Source organism: Aspergillus udagawae (genome assembly GCF_001078395.1).
Source record: "Aspergillus udagawae IFM 46973 DNA, scaffold_6, whole genome shotgun sequence".
NCBI lineage: Eukaryota > Fungi > Ascomycota > Eurotiomycetes > Eurotiales > Aspergillaceae > Aspergillus > Aspergillus udagawae.
Window position 1 is genome coordinate 2,215,194 of NW_025091269.1, and position 21,654 is coordinate 2,236,847.

Here is a 21,654-nt window from a genome sequence, read left to right on the forward strand (position 1 = left end):
CTAGCATGGTGATCCCATCACCCTCCGATAATATTGCCAACATGGCATTGTCTAACGGCCTTTCTCCCTCCCTCACCTCGAATTCTCCAGCCGTGAACGGCGAACTGGTTGATAACAATGCCAATTACAACCTCTCCGAGCAATCAAACAATTTTACATCGTCAGAGTCATCGCCCGATGCGGAGATGGAGGATGAGTCGTATCATAGCGGCTCTCCTGATGCTGAGGGGGTTGGCAGTTACTCTGCTACGGATAGCAGCGAGAAAGGTAGCAGCCCATCCAGCATCGGAAATTCCTCGTCATCGGAGATCAAGAGTGGCATCAAACGTAAATCATCGCCCCCGAGTGAATCAGACTTCATCAGGCAGAATCCAGATTTGTATGGTCTTCGCCGTAGCGGACGAGCTCGGACAACACGCCAGGTTGTTCAATCCACATCCTCAGAGTCAGAGTCTGTCGCTAGGGTCTCACGCACCAAGCGTCGACGCCCGGTAGCCTCGCAGCGGTCCTCGAAGCGTCCATCCCCTCCACCTAGTCAGTCTTCCTACTCTGCCGAGTCGGACGATGACGAGTATGGCGGACCTTCACGTACGAGTAAGGCGAAACGTCGTCGTATGCTGCAGCCAGCGTCGAACAATGAACCTTCACATGCTGAGATCCGTTTCTCGACGCGGAATGCTTCTCGTCGTGTCTCCAATTACAATGAAGACGATGATGATGACATGTTCTTGGATGAACCTGATGAGGTTATGGACAACTACCAGGCATACCTAGTGGAAGACGACCGTCCAGCTGTAGATGTCGTGCTAAACCATCGCCCCAAAGAGGGGGTCAGTCCAGGTGACAACGATGTTGATGAGCACTCCTTTGAATTTTACATCAAATGGCAGGGGAAATCACATTACCATGCCACATGGGAGACTTACAAATCCCTCATCGATAACTGCCGCGGCACTCGCAGAGTTGATAACTACATTCGCAAGGTGCTTTCTGAAGAGCTACGTATGAATCATGACGGGGATGCCCTACCCGAGGAGCGTGAAAAGTGGAACCTCGACCGTGAAAGAGATGTCGATGCCATTGAAGATTACAAACACGTTGAAAGAGTGATCGCGATGCGGGATGGTGACGAGGGTACAGAGTACCTCGTCAAATGGAAGCGGCTGTTCTACGACTCTTGTACCTGGGAGAGCGAAAGTCTCGTCAGCCAGATTGCTCAGCGCGAGGTCGATCGCTTCTTGGACCGTTCCTCTCACCCACCCTTGTCGGACAAGACCGAGATGAACCCTGCCACTCGCAAACCCTTCGAACCAATCAAGGGCACGCCGACCTTTTTACAGAACGGCGAATTGAAAGATTTCCAAGTCAAGGGAGTCAACTTCATGGCGTTTAACTGGGTCAAGAACCGGAACGTCGTTCTCGCTGACGAGATGGGATTGGGTAAAACCGTTCAGACGGTCGCTTTCATCGCGTGGATGCGTCATGTCAGACGCCAGCAGGGACCTTTCATCGTCGTTGTCCCCCTCTCGACTATGCCATCCTGGGCTGAGACCTTTGACAATTGGTCCCCTGATCTGAACTATGTGGTCTACAATGGCAACGAGGCCGCACGCACCATGCTCAAAGATTATGAACTGATGATCGATGGGAATCCTAGGCGTGCAAAGTTCAACGTGCTCCTTACTACCTACGAGTATGTGCTCCAGGACTCAGCTTTCCTGAGCCAGTTCAAGTGGCAGTTCATGGCCGTCGACGAAGCTCATCGCTTGAAGAATCGTGACTCGCAGTTGTATCTGAAGCTACTGGAATTCAGATCCCCCGCTCGTCTTCTCATTACTGGAACTCCTATTCAGAACAATCTCGCTGAGCTGTCCGCACTCATGGACTTCTTGAATCCTGGCGTGATAGATGTGGACGTGGATATGGACCTCAATGCTGAAGCGGCTTCTCAGAAATTAGCTGCTTTGACGAACGCCATCCAGCCTTACATGCTTCGCCGCACAAAGTCGAAGGTCGAGTCTGACCTTCCCCCTAAAACGGAGAAGATCATTCGCGTTGAGCTTTCAGACGTGCAGCTGGAGTATTACAAAAACATTCTTACGAAGAACTACGCCGCTTTGAATGATGGCGCACAGGGTCAAAAGCAGTCCCTCCTGAACATCATGATGGAATTGAAGAAGGCTAGCAATCACCCATTCATGTTCCCTAATGCTGAAGCCAAGATACTGGAAGGAAGCACGCGTCGTGAGGACGTATTGAGGGCACTGATCACAAGCAGCGGGAAGATGATGCTTCTCGACCAGCTCTTGGCAAAGTTGAAACGAGATGGTCACCGCGTCTTGATTTTCAGCCAGATGGTGAAAATGCTTGACCTGCTCGGCGAGTATATGGAGTCTCGTGGGTACTCGTATCAACGCTTGGATGGAACGATTCCTGCTGCTTCGCGACGTCTGGCTATTGAACATTTCAATGCGCCCGACAGTAGCGATTTTTGCTTCCTTCTGTCTACTCGGGCAGGTGGTCTGGGTATCAACCTGATGACTGCTGATACTGTCATTCTGTTCGACTCGGACTGGAACCCGCAGGCTGATCTTCAGGCAATGGCCCGAGCACACCGAATCGGTCAAACCAGACCAGTTAGCGTATATCGTCTTGTTTCGAAAGATACCGTTGAAGAAGAAGTTATCGAGCGAGCTCGCAACAAGTTGCTGCTCGAGTTCATCACTATTCAAAGGGGCGTCACTGATAAAGAAGCCTCGGAAATTCAGAACAAGATGGCCCGGAGTGGCATTTCCGTTAGCGAACCGAATTCCACCGAGGACATTTCCCGTATTCTCAAACGCCGCGGTCAAAAGATGTTCGAACAGACTGGAAATCAACAGAAATTGGAACAGCTCGACATTGATTCGGTGCTGGCCAACGCAGAATTGCACCAGACAGAACAGGCCGAAGGTATTCAAGCGGACGGTGGCGAGGAATTCCTAAAAGCATTTGACTTTGTTGACATCAAAGTCGACGATCTTACTTGGGACGATATCATCCCCAAGGATCAATTGGACGAAATTAAAGCTGAGGAAAAGCGCAAGGCGGACGAACGGTACCTCGCCGAACAGATCGAGATGAGTCGACCTCGAAAACGCAATGCTCCCGCCGAGGGGCAGGACTCTCGCGAAGAAAGAAAAGCTAAGCGACGAGCCAGAGCTCAGGTTACGGTCGACGAGGGGGACAGCTCTGACGAAAGTCACCAACTGGACCCGAAACGTCCTCTTAATCACAAAGAGATCCGCCATCTTTATCGGGCCCTCGTACGTTATGGAGACATCAATGAGCGCACAGAAGAATTCTTGCGGGAAGCCCGTCTTATTGATAGGGACAGGGAAACTATTCTTGCCGTTCTGCGGGAAATGTCTGATATGGCTGCCAAGCTCATCCGAGAAGACGATGCTAAGATGGAGGCACTTGAAAAGGCAGGCAAGATAGTAACGAAGAAGGAGAGGAAGGCCGTCTTGTTTGATTTCAAAGGCGCTAACCGTCTGAATGCTCACCACATCGTGGATCGTCCGAGAGACTTGCGCATTCTGAGGCAGGTCACCTCATCAGTTGCTGACGTCAAGAGCTTTCGCATTCCGGAAGCAACAAAGGCTGCGGATTATTCATGCTCGTGGGGCGCGCGGGAAGACGGTATGTTGTGCGTTGGTGTCGCCCGCCATGGATGGGGTGCCTGGACCCAGATTCGGGATGACCCGGAACTTGGACTGGGTGATAAGCTCTTCTTGGAGGAGCATCGTGTCGAGAAGAAGAATGAGCGCGCGAACGCCGATGATAAGACAACCAAAACTCCTGGAGCGGTTCATTTGGTTCGCCGGGTCGAGTATTTGCTATCAGTCCTGAGAGACAAGTTGACCAATGGCACCAGTGTCTCCGCCAGGAGAGCTGTTGAGAACCATCATCGCAACCACCGGAGCACCGCTCGGACCAACGCGAGCGTCAGCGTTTCGGCCTCGCCTGCGCCGTCTATCGTACGCAAGGGTCACCGTGAAGCAGACCGTTCAAGACACCGTTCTCACACCCATGGAGCCCGTGACAGTGTGGAGCGGAACCATACTCCAGGTCGGGATTCTCGCCCAAAGTCCGGCCAAGAGAATGACCGTCCTCGGCGCAAATTGTCTGACGCTTCGAGCGAGGATATTCGTCGTCGTAAACCGAGCGAGCGTAAATCGAGCGATAACGGCAATTCCGACGAGATGCTTCGCCTCTTGTTCAAACCTATTCTTTCCTCTCTCGAGCGAGTCTCTGGTTTGACTAGGGACAGCATGACAAGCAAAGCGCGCCGCGCCTCTGAGTTACGCAACCTGCTTGGCTACATTGGCGGATTCATTCGGAAGACCTTGAAGGGAGAGAACTACATGCCGTCCCTTGAGATTCGCTTGTGGTGAGTTCATTTCAGAAAATAACCGGTCGGTACGCCAGTTCGCTAACCATTTTGATAGGGAATACGTTGCTATCAACTACTGGCCGAATAAAGAAGCCGGAGGTCGTCAACTTCAGACGATGTATCAGAAAATCGTTGCTGCGAACAATGCAACCGCCAACAAGGACGGGTCTGCGTCAACTCCATACTCTGCTAGAGATTAGACTCAATCAGCTTTCATCCGCGCGTCTTACAAGGTCATCATCGATACCTTGTCTAGGAGACCATTTCTCAATCTTTTTCCCTTTTACCCCTTTTATCAAGCCTCATATTGAGCTACATCTATGCATACGTGAACGGCATCACATTGGCGTTTGGTCAGTTGACAAAGGTGGTTTCGAGCGGGCTCCTTATGATATGTTTGGTTTATTTATGTAAAATTCTTCTCTTATTTTCATGGTTTCATGGGTTCCATATGGACCTGGTCCCCCCGACTTCGGGGTGTCGGGCCTCGTCATCTCTGCATCTTGTCAATTTTCCATTTACAGGGACCCCGTTATGAGGTGTTGGGCCCTTTTTCGCGTTTCCTGTTTCTCCAAGCCCATACGGGTCCCCTAACTGGCGTGGGCCCTATGGTGATGTCCTTTCGCATTTGTTATTTTCACTTCGTGTATCTTCTATTAAGGGGTCACTCCCTGGAGTTTGATGCCGTTTTGGGATCATTCGTCGTTTCTGGGAGATGCATTCAATGCGTTGTAGACCTCTCCTTTTTTCCATGTCATCTTTGATGCTTACGGTGTGGCGGCTTTTAGCGATCATCTGGGCTTGACATTGTGTCGAATATCTTATTTCATCTGAGCCTTTTCTGCATGGACATGGAGAGGGAAAAAAAAGAACATGAATCTCATCACTCATCGCTTCTGTGCTTGATCGTGGAGGCTCTTGAAGATCTTTCGTAGTCTGCGTAGGATGGGTTGGATATTGGTCTGGTCAGCACCTGGAAGACTACAGAGGAAGTCCGACGACTCGGTGCGATATAGGTAGTGGAACGGTACATTGATTTCCAGATTCCCGACCTCTCATAATAATGATACAAGACATTGTTCGATCTGCAGATACATCCATGCACTGAAAAGTCCCATGTGCCACATTGAATCGCAAGTACGGTAGAACCACAATGACGCCGAAAGCTTAACCCGCGAAAGACCAGTAGAGAGAGGAAGTAGGTAGGTATACGGAGAAGGAGACAAGGTCAAATAGCACGAGATCATGGAGGAATGGACATCGAGTCGCGGCTCAAACTTGCCTCTGCATCAGCCACAGCTACATGCTGACCTTGCTGCTGTTTCTGGACACCATTTGGGGTATTGTCTGATTCGGCTGGGAGACCCTCCGTGGCCACAATGGCACTGAACAACCGGAGTTCGGCGTCGATGACATCGTCGAAGATGGTCTCCTTCTCCAGCCACGCCTGCTTCCTCTTCGGTCTGATGTTCTCCCATTCCTCCTTCAGCTCCTGGCCTTCCTTCTCAGCCCAGTGGATCTGCCGACGAAGCAGCCGGTAGAGATCGTAAGGCCGGAGCTGGAGTTCATGCTCGTCGAAACCGAACTCGGGACTGAACTCGGGTAGTTCGAGCTCGTCGAGGTCCTCGGTGACAACTGCCTCATCGTTGGCGATCTCGCTGTAGCGGTCTGCCTCGTCCTTAGGTTGCGATAGCTTCAGTCTGATGCGCTGGAGTTTACTGACGGGAGTTCCGGCGGGGGTTCCCATCGCGGAGGCTGGGACATTGTGGCCTTTCGGCACGGGGTCGGAGGGTCGGAGGGCTTCTGTCTCGTGGACGGTTCGCATGTGTTTGGCGAGGGCGTCTGAACGGGTGAAACTGCGGTCGCATTCTGGAGAGGTTTGTTAGCGCCGCGCTCAAGGAGCTTTTCAGGCAGAACGAGGGGGGAGGAGAGGTGCTCACCTGGTAACGCGCAGTAGAATGGTTTCTCCCTCGTATGGCTCCTCATATGCGCGCGCAGTGCGTAGCCGCTTGCATGCGTTTGGCCCTTTCGAGGACAGTCGGACCACTCGCAGGAGTATCTCTTCTGTCGGTTACCGACATGATCGTTGTGGATGTGCTGGACCAGATCGTCCATGTTGCCGAGATCGCCCACGGTGCATCCCTCCCACCGACATACGGTGACCTGGTCGTTGCCCTGGCCGCTGTAGTCGTCATCCTGGCTGCCGCCTATCAGGGCCAGAAGGGTGGGAGAGTTGGGGATGTCGCCGGAGGTATCTGACGAGATCGAGCTCGAGGGGGAGGTTGGTGGGAGGTCTTCTTGAAATGTGGTCGAGAGAGGAGTATTGCGATCCCACGACGCGACACCGGTGCGACGACGCTTGGAAGGAGGCAGGGTTGAGGCCGACGGCGAGACGGCATGCTTGAGGTCTTCGCGATCCGACATTTCGTCGGACGCAATCGAGGAGAGGGGGGAACCGGGAGATTCGGTCATTGGGATAGGCGTTGAAGCCGACACCGGTGATGAAGAATTTGAGGATTGATGCTGACCTGGATAGAAAGCTGCTGCCGATAGCGCTTCAATGGCGACACTTTGCGGAGTGTTGCTGCTGATGTCTGATTCGAGTATACATGCAGCGAGTAACACGTGATGAGGCTATTCCGATCGAAGAAAAACCCGCACAATCATCAAACCTTCTCTCTTTCACCTATTCAGCTTCAAACAACAATCAATTGCCCGACAGCACGTCGTCAATAGACTATTGCCATCATAGAATGAACACAGCAGCTTAGCTTGGGATCTAGTGTAAGTACTATTGTTCGGCTTGCTCTTTTTGCATGATGATTTAATCAAGAATTCTGCAATGCGGACAATCTCCAGTCATTTGTGAGATTGCATGTTGACTATTCTACACTTGATCTGACTTATTCTCTGGCCTTTAATGTATTCTGCTATACGTTTCATGGCAAATATGCTGACATGCTCAGGCTTATAGGATTATATATCTGGATAGCTGTCTGTTCTCAGTATTACATGTACCATATTCAATACAAATACAAATCTCTCCGCAACGTTGAACAATCGCCTAGTACCGAGCACCACGGACTTCGTTCTCTTTAAGGATTCTGTCAAGCTCAGCCATTTCGGCATCGGATAGACGGGGAACGCCCTGCAAATTCTGCGTAACCTTGTCGCTCGTTGTACCCCCAGGGATCGGAATGATGGTAGGCATACCTGGCTTGCCGCTCAGGGTCAGCAGCCAGGCCAAAGCGATCTGGGCGGGTGCGACGCCCTTGCGGGAGGCCAAGCCCTTGACCTCGTTGACAAGCTTGATGTTGTGCTTCATTGTGTCGTCCTGGTACTTGGGCAGCACCCTTCGGAAGTCACCCTCGGGAATCTCAGACAGGCTAGTGAAAGCACCGGCCAGCACTCCGCGGCCCAGAGGCGAGTACGCGACGAGTGGAATCCCCAGTTCAGCACAGGTCTCTGCCACGCCGTCCTGCAGAGTGTGGGTGTCCCAGAGAGAGAGCTCAACCTCTACCGCGGCAATTGGGTGGACTTTGTGTCTGTTCTCGGTCATCAGTAACATGCGTAGACCAAGCAGTAGCAGGTCAGAAGTAGGACGTACGCTCGCCGGATCGTCTCCGCATTCACCTCACTCAGCCCAATTCCCTTGATCTTGCCCTCCTTGACCAGCTGAGCCAGGATCGTCACCGTATGCTCGACCGTCGTGTTAGGATCCTGCCGGGCGCACTCGAAGATATCAACCGTCTTCTTCCCGTCCAACACGCGTAGACACTCATCCACACTGCGGCGGATATTCGCCTCCGAGCCATCCGGAACAAGCTGGCCCGGCTTCAGGCCGCCCTTGATACTCAGAACCACCTTGTCTGCGTTCTCGGGGTATTTGGTGAAGTACTTGTTCAGCAGATGCAGCGAGTTATACTCCGGGGTGCCGTATAGCTCGCCACCGTTCCAGAAATTCGAGCCCAGGGCGAGGGCCGTGTTTAGCGTCTCGAAACATTGCTCTTCAGGGGGCGGTTGAGAGTTCCATGTCATTCCTGGCCTGGTCAGTAGAGAGCTCAATTGAGTATAGAGGCGGGAATTAAAGAATAACCTACTCATCATGCCGTAGCCTGTGCGGCCGACTTCTTTTCCAACGAGAGACGGCATCTTCTTTTTCTTTCCCTTTCTTTTGGAGTATTCTGCGGTAACTCGATGCCTATGTGCAATTAGATGTAGCTCAGCGATTGATCTCAGGCAAAGGGTAGGGGAAGATTGTTTGCTGTATTTATGCTTCGGCTGCCCTCGGTCAACTTGAATATTAATGCCAATTTTGTTGCATCCTCACGGTCTACCCCACACCGGGTGCCAACAGTGGCGGACTTAGCTGGCTTATCGCCGCCAAGATTACACACTGGGGACTCTGTCCATCTTCTATCTATTTCTAAGAGGTAGCCCGGACAAAGGGGCGGTTATCGAGGACCCGATAGCTGTGATTACCATAGCTGTGCTCGCTGTCCGATTTTCGACGGACTTAAAAAACAAAAAAAATCACGGATCATGGTGCGAATGCCGATGGTCTACGGAGTACGGGCATGAAAGACGAAGAAATGAGAGGAAGAGCTTTTGGTGAAGATGTACTTTTCTATTATCTATAACTGACTCGTACATAACCTGCCATCATAACTCATTAACATCTACCACGCTTAAGCGTTTATCGCCCCTGAAGAAGGGCACCATCAAGAGAAGAGCCAACAGAAACCGCAAAAGAGATGAACATCCCATTCTCGATAAAACAAAAACCATGATATTCAGAAACTCCAAGTCAGAACGTCTCAAACTAGCGTAACCTCATCCTGAGAGAGTAATGCTTCGTGGAACTTGTCAACAATTGTGGAGAGAACATCATCCACGAACCCGACGGGGTCATCCGCTGTGTCCTCGGGCTGTTGGTCATCCGAGGGTTTCTTGTTTTCGTCGACGATGGAGGCGTTGTGGTCGGCCGTGACGGTGCTCGTGGGGCTGTTGCTGTCGTCGATGACACCGGAGTCCTCCAGCTTCGACTTCCAGTCGTCTAGCTTGTCCAGGCTGCTGAGACCGAGCGCGTCGAAGATATCCTTCACGAGCTCATCGTGGTATTCTCCCGCTGAAGGGATCACTCTCTGCGGAGCTGTTAGTATTTGGGTTGTATGTATGTGGTGAGGGGAAAGGGACGTACGGGACTAGCAGATCTCGAGTGGAGATCAGATCTTGACAGGCCGCTTCCTGACTTGGAGACGGGGCGAGTCGACCCCAGGGAGGATAGAGCTAGGATGGTCAGGAGGAGGAAGTTCAGGAGCATCGATGATCGCGTTGACTGCGACATGTTGAGTGACTGAGTGGGATATAGACTGTAAGCTCTTGTGGCTTGCTTCAGTGATGTAGAATGACGATGTCTTGATGATCCAGATGAACTCGTGGAGGATGATGTGAGGACGGATGATGATTCTGGCAACGATTGCAACGATCATCGAGCACTTCATATACTCCATGCATTCCCGGATCCTCCCTTGCGCGGCCGATCTGCCGCCGTCAGGAATGCGGGAGTGGCTGGGGAAGCAACGGTCACAAGGGCTAGGATTCCTCAGGCTACCTGCCACGCTTCTAGATCGGTCGATATCTGCGAGTGCCGCTGCTGATAAGATGGACTACACGGCTACCACATTGTTGTGGCGCAAAACTGGAATGACGCGCCTGGGGAAAGAATTGCAGACATAGTCTATGTCTATCATGTATAGGATCCTAGCGTTCTACTGGTCTCTCCAGTTTAGTTGATGGCTGTCATATTTCACAGAGTGTACCGACCTTGGGGGACAGGTGGAGGGTGCAGAGGTGGCCGGCCCTCTGACATTCCAGTATAATAACAACCCATGCCACTAGTGCAAGACTATTCTTGCCACTGATCATCACGGAGCCCGCCACAATTATAATACAAATTCCACGTTGTGAGGAGTTTGTAGCAGTTAAGGCTTCATTCCCAAGTGAAAGAGCATCGCATAGCATGGCGTTGGCCTATGTAGTGGCATAACTACCGTGAATAGCATTCACAGCTGTGGTCTAAATGTGTTGTCCCACACTAAAGGACAATGGGACTGGTCAAACGATTGTGCTTGAGAGACAGATTGACAGTAAACTCACTAAAGCCAATGTCACATGTATATCCAATGTTAAGCTTATAACTATACTAAAGCCTGAATAATGGACGCGGTAGATGCCGGACGATCTCCCGCAATCACCCGAACAGGTTGAATATGTATGGACTCATGCCAGAGCTGCAGTCAATATCAACTGATGTTAGGTCGTCCTGATACTTTTTCCCTCTTCCCTTGAGAAGTATTATCTTTTGCACCCCCAATTCCGCTGAGTATCGCCCGAGGCCTACCCTCAAACTCCCCAAAATGTTCACAAACAAGGACCTATATGATCAAGGCTCGAAACCCGTCGAGCCGTCGTTGGCAACGAGCAGGTTGATCGTTCTCTCAACGGCGCAAGCGGCTTTCCCCGCCCAATGCAAGAGATGACTACCGAGTGAGCCTGGGGAAACATCTGGAATTGCCCCGGATTAGACTGCAAGTAGCGCAGCCTCCTCAACATTGGGATGTTGACGGCATTGAACCGCTCGCATGAGCTGGGCGTTCATATCTGCAGTGCAGTCAACAATGAAATGCTGGAGATCGAGATCAGGGAGGCGATAAAGCATGCGACTGTCTATTGTGGTGCGCCGGTGGTAATGGAGGCAACGAGGACGGTGGAACGGGTGCTAGTGAGGTGGTTGAGCTAGGGGAGTATCAGCGAGAAATAAAATAATCGATTCATGATCTGTGGTAAGTCTCTAGATTGTACAGGAGCTCATGAAGGGTCTGTCTGGTGCCACTAACCCAAGTCTTGTCAATTCTCCCATAGCGGTTCGCCGCCTGATGTTTGTCCATGGTCCTCTGGTTTATAGACTTTGGGCAAAGGACGGGTATACCTGGAGTCTAGCTTGTTCAACAGACTGTTTTCTGGATTTCGCGGATGGATCCGATTGACGAAACTGAGTAGGCTGATTGTGTCAGTAGAGATGTCTGGAAGGCAGTGTAGGACGTACTACGTAAGTCATCTCTATCTCCTGCTCATGACTGCTCTTCCTTGTTTGTTTGGGTCAGTAAATCATTGCTGGTTGTAGCTCAATGCAAGTCCAGTTTGCAGCCAGCTTGAACGTCCTTCAAGCCCCTCAATCCATGGGTCTCATTATCTGCGCACCCAAGAAATAGAGTTGCTGGGGTTGCATCTAAAAGCCTGAAATGCAAAGCATGTCTCCGTTACGCAAGTACTTGTATATTCAAGCCACAGCAAACACGTGTACTTCTATCAAGAGGGGCTGCTTCGCCCTTCGAGAACGCTCAGACAACTCTCAGAAGCACCGAAGCGATAGCCTGTCCTCTGTATGCGCTTGCTCAGCCTCCTTGTGCCTGCTCAGCCACCTTGTCAACCAACCAGAGCCAATGGCGGAAGACGGTTAACACATAGATCGCAAACGCAGCTGTATGTCCAGGATGTAGATGACACTGACAAGAGAACAGCTGCAACAGGCAGAAACATTCTTGACGCGATCTGACCCATTTACAACCAGTGAAGCTTGTCAGTGTCGCTAGGGTTGACGTGATACGGCTGTATCGCATGAGTCAAATCCATGGATAGTGCCTCTGAACGGGAAGGACACAAATGAATCAGGCCAAATCTCCATAGTTTCTTTAGCGCATAAGCTATGAACATATGGAGTACGGATACTCAGCTCACTGATATCCAGCGAAACCCTGCCCTGACATTTACTTGTAGTTTTGTCTAACCCACTTCGGCCCTCATCCGGACAACCCTAGTCGAAGGCGCCTGGGCCCCACCTGCTAACCACTGGCATTCGTATGCATCTACGTAAGTTGACGGTTTATTAAAGTTAATGAATTATCAAGTGAGGACGCCATGAGGCTAGCGACGCAGTAGTAGGGCGCCTCGGGGGTTCTACCACGTCCCTAGGTAGTGATTTGAGGCCCTGTGGCTTACGTATTGCCGCGTGACCAGCCACAGGTACAGCGCTAAGTGCACAACGAGATTAGGTAGCATACGTAGGCCCTGGCATCAGGGCCTACCACTAGACATCTGAGAATTAGTCCATGAAGCTATCTAACTATCTTGGTGCTAGACGCAGCACTTTCTTGTTCTAGGAGCGTCTACGCGTGGCCATGAGAGGTCGAGAACACCCACCGAGTGACGTTTCTGCTTACGCAGCTTATTGCAACTAAGCTTTGCCTTGTCTTTGTCTCTGTTATGAGGTCTGATTTTGTCTCATATCCTAAGATCCAATCTTCTCGTTCCCTCTTTCCTTTTTGGGCCAGTGTGGTTTGTTGTTTCGGTTCAGACGGTAGTTCCCCTATCTGATGTGGGCTGTTGCACTGGTGGTTTGGATTGCTTGTTTGACGCGTACTGTGTACTCCATTATCAAGTCTAATAGGCTGTTTAGCAAATATGGATGCCAAAGTACAAATTGCGAAATGTGATTAGAACGAACGAAAGAGTCAGGTTCTCTGCTCCACAACTGCGTGAGGGGAAATGTAGTCCCACAATCCAATATGACTGACTCGACTGTTAGGGAACTTGGGTTACTGGGTACCGGGTACTTGTGTATCCGAGTACAAAATAAATTACATGGCACGCATTACATTAGCTGAAACACCTCATTTACCATTACCTGGATACAGTACAAGTTAAGGTAGCTTATACCCGCTACAGCCAGGGTTTGGACCCCGACTTTGCGTAAGACCCTGAAGATCTTGGACTCAAAGAACGGGATTATCCAGCCAAGGTATTTGAATAGCGACAACTCCATAAATGTACTTTGTAGAACTGAACTACCAAAGTGAAAAGTTTTCACTGTATAATATTATAGCATCGTATTAGTTATCAATCTCTACTTAGAATACAATCCGCAAATGTCCCAGCCCCTTCTTGATCGTCGAGATCCTGCCCGGTCCGTCTTCACGGATATTCTCCGGATAACTCAATCCAAGCGATTCTGAGGGTCTGGACCTCTTTTCCCCCGTCGTGGCGGTGTCAATGGAGCTTCGGCAGAAGCATGATTGCATTTGTCCGATGCTGTGATCGTCGGGATGCACATCTCAGCAGGGCTCCCGCTCTACTGCCTGGTTGCCTTGCAAATATCTCATAACTTCGTGACATCATTCTGGTTACACTGCAGATGATCATCCTATCGAGTCCGAAAGAGCCAGCAGAATTGTAGAAGATCGCATGAACAGGGTAGTGCAGCAGCTGTAGGTAGCCTGGCAATTGTTCTATGTGGTAGTGACAAGCTGAGCCTGCCAAGGGCTCGATAAGGACCCTTGTTTAAAATTTAGTAAATGACCGCGGAGATAAACACCGCTCGAACCCTATATCCACACGGCAGGCCTAATCCCCGGCTTACTGCAAGTGACAGTGTCAATGTCACGGTTGAAGAAGAGGCGCAAATGCCTACGTATGCAAAGCGCCACCGAGATGTAAAAGAGAGCGACCATCAAACATTGGGCATCTCCAAGGGTCCGAAAAGGGAAAAAAATAGAATTAGTCTACTCCGTACAGCAAATGGTTTCACGGAAATTCTACGGAGTAGTTCTAACCACTTGTAAGCCTCTGATCTGGCGCTTGTTGGCAGTCCCCTTATTGGTCCTTGGGCTAATTTTAGGGCTGTGAACTGAGACAAGGTCAGCATTTGGCAGGATAGCCTCACAGTTCAACCAAGCTAGCCAGTATCTTAGCCTAAGTCGGCGACGCCTTAGATACTGATTCTAACTGCATTTGCTAGAGCTCAGCATACACTTGCGGTTGGATTTGCAGACCCTGTTGACCGTTTCACGATGTATGAGGAGGGTTTTAGTTTTTCATCAGCCAGGCAAGTCTGACAAATAATCGCGATCTGGACCCGATATGAGGTTGGGCTGCATAGGATTAATGGGAACGGTGGGGAGGGAATCTTTGGGTGTAGGCAGGACGGGAGCCGTCCAAACAGGAGGATGATACTTGGGTTGTGGTTGCATCAGCTAGGCGTGTTCTGTAAATCGGTCATAGGAAATGTCTTACCGTACGATGATCGGCTGGTGGAGTACCTGACCGGATACGAATACGACCGGTACGAGGTAAGCCTCGGCGTCGGCACTTGTGGTATCCGTGTTACAGGACTAGAAAACAACCGGAGATGAGATTTAACCGTATCTGGTAGTGCGTTTGTAGATGAGACGATGAGCATATCACTAATCAGTGCAGCACAGCTAGGGTCCCTCAACTCGTCTGGATCTACTCCGTAGACAGTAAAGTAGTAGTTAGGGGCACTGTGAAAATTGGAAACACCTTGAGCGGCATTAGACAGCAAGCTACTGTAGGGACTACGTAGCTCGGTTTAGCCTTCTCTAGTCAACACCATGATTCAAGGTGGCTTTGTCCGTACCGGCTAGAGCAGAGTTGTGGTATACGTAACCCTCGACGCGGCTGCGATGCTCGCACATTCCCTCGCTTCAGGCTCATCTCTAGAATGTGAATGTGCTTACAAGCCTTACTGTGCCTCGCAGTTGCGACTCGCAAGATGTACGATCAAGACGCTGAGCGTGTCGGCAAAGCGTCTTATGATGACCGTCGCTCATATACCCCTCTATGAGGGCGGGAATCAGTGATGTTTGATGAGCAGTGTCTAGGCTCTCAGCGAACAATGATCAGCGCTTTGGTCGAATCTTAACGTGTCAATTTCCTCATCAGCTTAGCCGTTACTGTCATTTGCCACCTGCCGTTATGCGTTAGGCATTCTCAGGCTTGGTCTAGATATGGGTTTGCGTTTCTAAAAGATGGGACGGGTGTCCAGGGAAAAGAGGGACATCCGAGGAGTCAAGACACAAGCGCCATGCTCCGAAGAGAAATAGCATTTTGCTGGATGGTCCTGCTTGACGACAGTAATACCTCGGATGCTTGGTGTCAATGACTCTTTACTTGTCCTCGTTGAAATAGTCATGAGGACATGTCAAAGGACTCAGAATATTCAAATCTCACTTCCTGGGTAAGACGCGGAAGCCTCACAGAAGTGATTCCACTGTCTGCTAACCTTCTGACTCGTATGTTGCAATTATGTGGAGTAATTCTTCCGGCAATAATGTGCATGGCCTGATCTCTGATGCTAAAAAGTTGCGACATCGGACAGGCCAGTTTGAGATTAATGATATCTAAGCCCGAGCTCATTACCTCCTGTTCAGAATGGAGTTCTGGGCGGCTTCTCAACCATCAAGTCAACGCAGACAACGCGTAGGCGTGGTTTATCATGTGTCCAGAGGAATTTGCTAGATCAAGGAGCTCTACAGAGCTTCAGCATGGAGATCATGCTCATCTATCAGAAAGGGAAACTAGACCACGATAAGGACACACCTATCATCAAGCGAGCTTTGTTGTCTATTAACTGGAACAGGGTCCGTTTTGTGGCGTATGGCTTCTTCTGGTTTCGTCAGTCAGTTTGAGGAGTAGACAAGGGCTTAACCTATTATGGGTGCCAATCAGCGGTATGAAAATAAATTTGAAGCTATTTGATATTCTCAAGATAGTTGAGGTTTCCAGAACACTAATGGAATGAAATGGGGGAAAAACAGAGTACTCCAAAGACAAGTTGACAACCTAAACTGCAATTCATACGAAAGAGATACATGTATCCACAGTGGAGTCCAGCTACATACAGGGCAATAATTACTTACATACAGGCGTACTCGGGTTTCCCGCGTCTGGCAGTGACAAACCCGAGACGGGCGGACAAGAGTACCCAAAGAGGGATTCGATAATCAACCTTGATTATCTGATGGGAAATCGAACTCGGTGATCATGAGGGCCGACTTACAACAACATACGGTCATTTCAGCTCAGAAGCTGAGAGAGCAGTAAGGAACTCTCCAATCATCCCAAATAGCATTTCTGACGACTCAATGCACGAATTATTGTTTGATCACCGCATCTGCATGACTTCGAATGATGGAAACCTGTATGGGTAAAAGCTTGTCCGGGATATTTTACAGGTACCGAGTGAGGGAAAACAAACCTGGTCATGATAGGCAAAAAGACCTTCTTCGCAGCACGAGCTGCCAAACTGCTTATAGGCACAATCGACCTAGATTTAATCTGATAACAGAGTATTGGGTCTGGGACTCTTTCATCGCTGACCCAGGCAGTAAATAATCGAATACCCCAAGAATAATACCTGTGTACTTGTTTCTGTTAGACCCAATATTTTAGTATGCTTATGCCGGAAGGTGGTAATGGAAAATACTCAGTATTTGAGTTTCTGCCTCTTGAGTTTCCTTATTTACATGCAGAAATTTCCTCTCGAGGAATTTCAAGTATCTGTGTATTATTATTTATTAATTAACTAAGGTACCACTCTGCACCCAAGACTCCAGACTTTATGTTTATGAATGCTAAGGACGCTAACAATCTATTTCTCCCCTGTCATTGGTATACCAGCCTACCCTAATCACTCTTGAGTATAGTCCCTTCTATTAGGAGCAGGGACTTTTGGAAGTCTTTAGTCACTTGCACAAGGCACCACAATGATACCACATCAACGGCACTACAGCCGACCTAACCGGGAGCCAATCCCCTACTTCAAATCTCATCCCGTTTGCTGAAAATATCATCTACAGTATTAATCTATTTATTTACTCCTTTGCTAGACTATCTAGCTGACGACAGGCACACGTATCCGCCAGGGGTGCAGCCAATGATGGTGGGGTGATAAGTCTGGTTGGAACGGGGTTCTGAGGGTCTACAGTCTACCTTTACATAGGTGGTAAAGTATTACCACGACGGAGGATTAGGTACCTATCAGAACAAATCATATTCTAATACTCACACCCATTTTTAATCCTTGATTCAGCATCATGGTACTATTGTATGCTGCCTGCGGTCTGTTGTAGGTAACGTAGATTATCAGATTAAACATGTACCAGAGAGTACAAGTACCTGACAAAACCCCTCTGGCGTAGTCAGCGGAGGAATTGACCCCCGTAGACTAGAGCTCACCCACCCACAATACTGTGGCTGTTCCCTTGGTGGGCTCCATAACTTTCTGTTAGTTGTTACCGGACCCCAACATCAGCCAACTAGTGTGCCCAAGTTCTGGATGTACTTCGGAGATACCTGAGCCACATTATGCTATGGGCCATGGAGTAATCTTCCTAGAACCCCAATGACAATGCGTATGCATGTGTTCCATATTTCGCACTTCAAAAATAAATAAATAAATAAAAAATAAATAAAATAATATATCATTATTTTTCATACATCAGAATATACAGTGAGATAGGCACTGGCTTCTATTGACGTACCTTGGCAAATTTACTTCACTCTGTACCTCTCTGGTATATGTGCTTGTAATAGGGGTAAGGACATAGTTACTTGTCCAAACAAGGCTGACCTAAGACCACCTATCAGTCTACATATCAAAATAATCAACATCCACCTATTGTTTCCGTTTGGATTGATTATTGGGTATTCTGTTTTGTATTCTACAAATGAAGATGCCTATTTTTTACTCCACTCCCTCCACTAGTGCTGTGGATTCTTGTATTCTTTTACTCAAACCACCAAGCCACTAGTTTATCCATTGCTCACTGACTTTCAGCATGGCCAGAGCTCCTGCGAAGACCCTGGACGGGTTTCAAGATGGTCCTGGTAACTTCTGTAGTTGGTCTTCGTCGTCGCCGTCGTCGTTGCCATTGTCGTTGTCGTCGTCGTCGTCTTCTTCTTCTTCTTCATCTTTAATACTCTTTGGCTTCATATTTTCCTCTCTCCACTCCATCTCTCCCTTCTCCTGACTTCCTGTCATTCATCACCTTTTCTCCTATCATCAATCCGATTTCCGCTTCTCTTAACCCCTCTACACTCTTTTTTTTTCTTTCCTAATCCGATTCTTCCGTTTCCCCTCCTCTATAATCACTCCCGCATCTACCGTCCATCATTTGACATCTCATCTCTCATCCTTTTACCAAGTAGTTACCGGACTAGTTCTCCACCGAGAGGTCTATCAGCCATCCTGTCTACTGTCTCCATCGATTCTGTCATCATTTGGTGACCAGCTCAACTACCGCTAAATTCATTATCGCACTTGAACTAGAAGATTGGGCTCTACTAATTTTCTGGCATCGGAATTTTTTCTCGCCTCGCACTTTTCTAAAAGATTGTGGCAAGAGTCCTGCTTCACGCATTTCCAGTTCCAGTTTTCTGTCCGGTGCACAAGGCGAGCGGTACGACCGGGTCTGATTGAGACCTCTGTCAAGGGAATCGCAACGCTCCAACAATCGATTTCTTTTTGCCAAGAGAACAGGGAAATTTGCTCTGTGATAACTGCTCCATACTGACTTGTATCGGTTGGCGGTGGGTCGTCCTTGGCCCTTGGCTCTCTTACGATCAAAAGGGCTTTATAAGACCCATACGGGAATCCAGCAGCGTCAAGACAGGCCAGACCGTAAGGCAGAGACGCCTTCGATTACTTGCCAGGCTGCTGCTGTTCGATCCGCGCAATCAATTGCACTCTCTGCAGATTTGGCCGTGTTACACGAGCGAAAGCACAAACATATTCAAATACAGCTGGTTCGTCCGTCTTCCATTAATCCTAAGATTCTTCTTCTGTGGCGGTTTCCTGTGCGCTTCTTCCCTTCTTTTGTCTTCTTCCACTTTTCTTTCTTTGAGCATTTTCATTTGGGATGGACGGGCGGTCTTTTACGGCGTCAGTCACAGAGCCTTGAACTTGTTCATGGAAACAAGAAAGAAAAAGGGAAGAAAGCAAGCCGGGAGAGATCAAGGATGGACTGAGGATTAACAACAGACAAAAAGCCAAAACGGAGAGCTAATCAGTCATCCTTTACTTCAGGTGCAGTCAGTAAGACTGCTGGGTCAGGAGATGGCCAGTTGCAAGTCCAGCTTCGTTTCCATCCTGAACAATGATGACCATCCGTCATTTGCAGTTCGATCCAGCCCTGGGATCTCCAGACAGCCATCCACCTCTTCATCATACTCCTATCAGTCAGAGCAGCAGCCACGAACTCTATTACCCGACTACGGCTATGGATCTCCCCACACAGAGTCCACTGCACGATCTCCTGGCAGGGTAAAACGACAACCATTTGACCCGGTTTCGGAAGCGATGCAGCCCGCGTCACCTGGATCCTCTGATTGCTCTTCCTACGATTACATCACTCAGAACAGCGCGGTCAGTTACTATCGCTCTGGCCGACAAGATTCATACGCTTACCCCCCTCCTACGATTGCACCCGCCGAGAAGCGTCTGAGCGGCAACTCGGTTTCTGACCCCCCATCCCCGCCGCGATCCATTGGCGGATCGAAAGACGCAGCGGGTGCCAAAGGGACCAGAAAGAACAAATATCCTTGTCCATTCGCGGCCAGTCATGGATGTTCAGCGACTTTCACCACTTCGGGCCACGCCGCACGCCACGGCAAGAAACACACGGGAGAGAAGAGCGTGCATTGCCCCATATGCAACAAGGCCTTTACTCGGAAGGATAACATGAAACAACATATCCGAACTCACCGCACCCATTCAGAAGACACTCCTTCGGGAACAGGCGACCGCGACGGCGAGGCTGCCAGCAGCCGGTGGGCAACGGGGCGAGCCAGCCCACCATATAGCCATTCGCGGTCGACGAGTCAGTCGCAGACAGACGGGAATGTCTATCACCGCAGCACGAGTACCATGAATATGACGACGGCTAGCGGAAGTCAACGTCGGCATTCGCCTTACTGAGTTGAACACTCTGTATGAGTTGATAATGAGAAGCCATGCCTGAGGTGAACATGAGTTGAAAAGTAGAGAATTCATGGGAAGGTTGTAAGGCAAAGGACATGGGGGATGCCACATGTTCTGTCCAAATATTTTTTTTTATTCAGGAGTACAACTCCCAATCGGTCCGACTTTTGAATTTCTTTGGAGTCACGGCGTTTATATCAAAGAGGCGCAAACGGTGGCTGCTGTGCAGCACGCTTTCTTTGGCACATTTTTCCAACTCAGACTCTTCTGACCTCTACCGTCTGGGAAGACGGAAAAGAGGGATAGAAGTATCTCTACGGATTTTGATCGGGTGGAATGGCTTGTATATACCATGTATCGTCTTCCTGCATGATTTCCCGATCGAATTGCCTGTTGTTCATATTTGGGTTTGTGCGACCGGCTTTTCAGCTTTTTTTTGCAAATTTCTCCATACGATTTTTCCATTCTGCATGCATACCATGACCTCGTGGGCTGGGGATCGAAGGGCCTTTGCCGCCATGTACAGTACTCTCTATATTGATTGATGATGGTCAGCAAAAGGAAGCTACCATCCATAAATGATACGAGATATCATTCTCAATTATCGATACGAACTTTTGCTGCATATATATCCTACAATGGCATTTGAACGTAGCTCTCTCATAGTTTGGTCGAGTACGGGGTAACAGAAATTAAGTTAGTGGGACAGACAAGGGAAAAAAAGCGCGCTGCTGAGGTTTTACGGATCAGGGGAATAGTACGTATCAGTGATTCAATATAGGTGATCAAAAGCTTAGAGCACTGGAACCACGGTACTAGGGCTTCTGGAAACAGGAACCGATGGATCCAGAGATGGAGCCGGAGAAACCTTGAGACTCCATGAATATAGCTAGTAGATAGTAGTTAGATAGTATTACTGATAATAATAATAGTAACTTGTAAATGTGGCTGATGTTACCTCTCTATCCATATTCCAGACTCTGCAACGCAGCATGACGTAGGTGCGCCTGAATACCTGATTAGTAATTTGATGCCCAGTCCCTGTCAATAGATGCCTGATGGATACCTGAGCGACTGGATAGCTTGCAGTGAGTGCCTGAGGCCCAGAGAGAGTACATCGGGCAGAGATGAAGATGAGCCACAAATGAACAGATGAACGAGAGACATCATGCCACAGTCATTTTGAGCACCGCCTCAAGAGGGCGGCAAATAGAAACGGATGAGTAACAGTATGAAATGGAAGTCCAGTGAAACCATTCTCATTCGACTCGAGTTTCACCAGCTCCATCCAGATACGTCACCGGCGCTTCTTTTCTTTCAGCCCGCTTGTTTTGCCCCCGCTTTGGCCTTTTGGGTAGTTAAGTTGCTTTCTTTACCTTTC

The 21,654-nt window shown here is 49.3% G+C and overlaps 5 protein-coding genes across 5 annotated transcripts; 2 read left to right on the forward strand and 3 right to left on the reverse strand.

The window, feature by feature from the left end:
• Window positions 1-5: 5 nt before the first annotated feature.
• Aud_008527 (chromatin-remodeling ATPase CHD1) lies at window positions 6-4,635 on the forward strand (the record flags this gene model as incomplete). The annotated part of the gene is made up of 2 exons (XM_043293401.1): window positions 6-4,432; window positions 4,491-4,635. 2 exons carry the CDS (start codon window positions 6-8, stop codon window positions 4,633-4,635), a joined length of 4,572 nt encoding a protein of 1,523 aa, XP_043149336.1.
• A 1,043-nt stretch (window positions 4,636-5,678) lies between these two features.
• On the reverse strand, window positions 5,679-6,907 carry Aud_008528 (C2H2-type zinc finger protein; the record flags this gene model as incomplete). Its single annotated transcript, XM_043293402.1, has 2 exons — window positions 5,679-6,304; window positions 6,376-6,907. The coding sequence occupies 2 exons, from the start codon at window positions 6,905-6,907 to the stop codon at window positions 5,679-5,681; spliced, it is 1,158 nt and encodes a 385-aa protein (XP_043149337.1).
• A 592-nt stretch (window positions 6,908-7,499) lies between these two features.
• On the reverse strand, window positions 7,500-8,587 carry Aud_008529 (aldo/keto reductase family protein; the record flags this gene model as incomplete). Its single annotated transcript, XM_043293403.1, has 3 exons — window positions 7,500-7,980; window positions 8,043-8,475; window positions 8,536-8,587. The coding sequence occupies 3 exons, from the start codon at window positions 8,585-8,587 to the stop codon at window positions 7,500-7,502; spliced, it is 966 nt and encodes a 321-aa protein (XP_043149338.1).
• Window positions 8,588-9,252: 665 nt separating this feature from the next.
• Window positions 9,253-9,782, reverse strand: Aud_008530 (uncharacterized protein; the record flags this gene model as incomplete). The annotated part of the gene is made up of 2 exons (XM_043293404.1): window positions 9,253-9,579; window positions 9,636-9,782. 2 exons carry the CDS (start codon window positions 9,780-9,782, stop codon window positions 9,253-9,255), a joined length of 474 nt encoding a protein of 157 aa, XP_043149339.1.
• A 9,627-nt stretch (window positions 9,783-19,409) lies between these two features.
• Aud_008531 (C2H2-type zinc finger protein) lies at window positions 19,410-20,270 on the forward strand (the record flags this gene model as incomplete). Its single annotated transcript, XM_043293405.1, has 1 exon — window positions 19,410-20,270. The coding sequence occupies one exon, from the start codon at window positions 19,410-19,412 to the stop codon at window positions 20,268-20,270; it is 861 nt and encodes a 286-aa protein (XP_043149340.1).
• Between the last annotated feature and the right edge of the window lie 1,384 nt (window positions 20,271-21,654).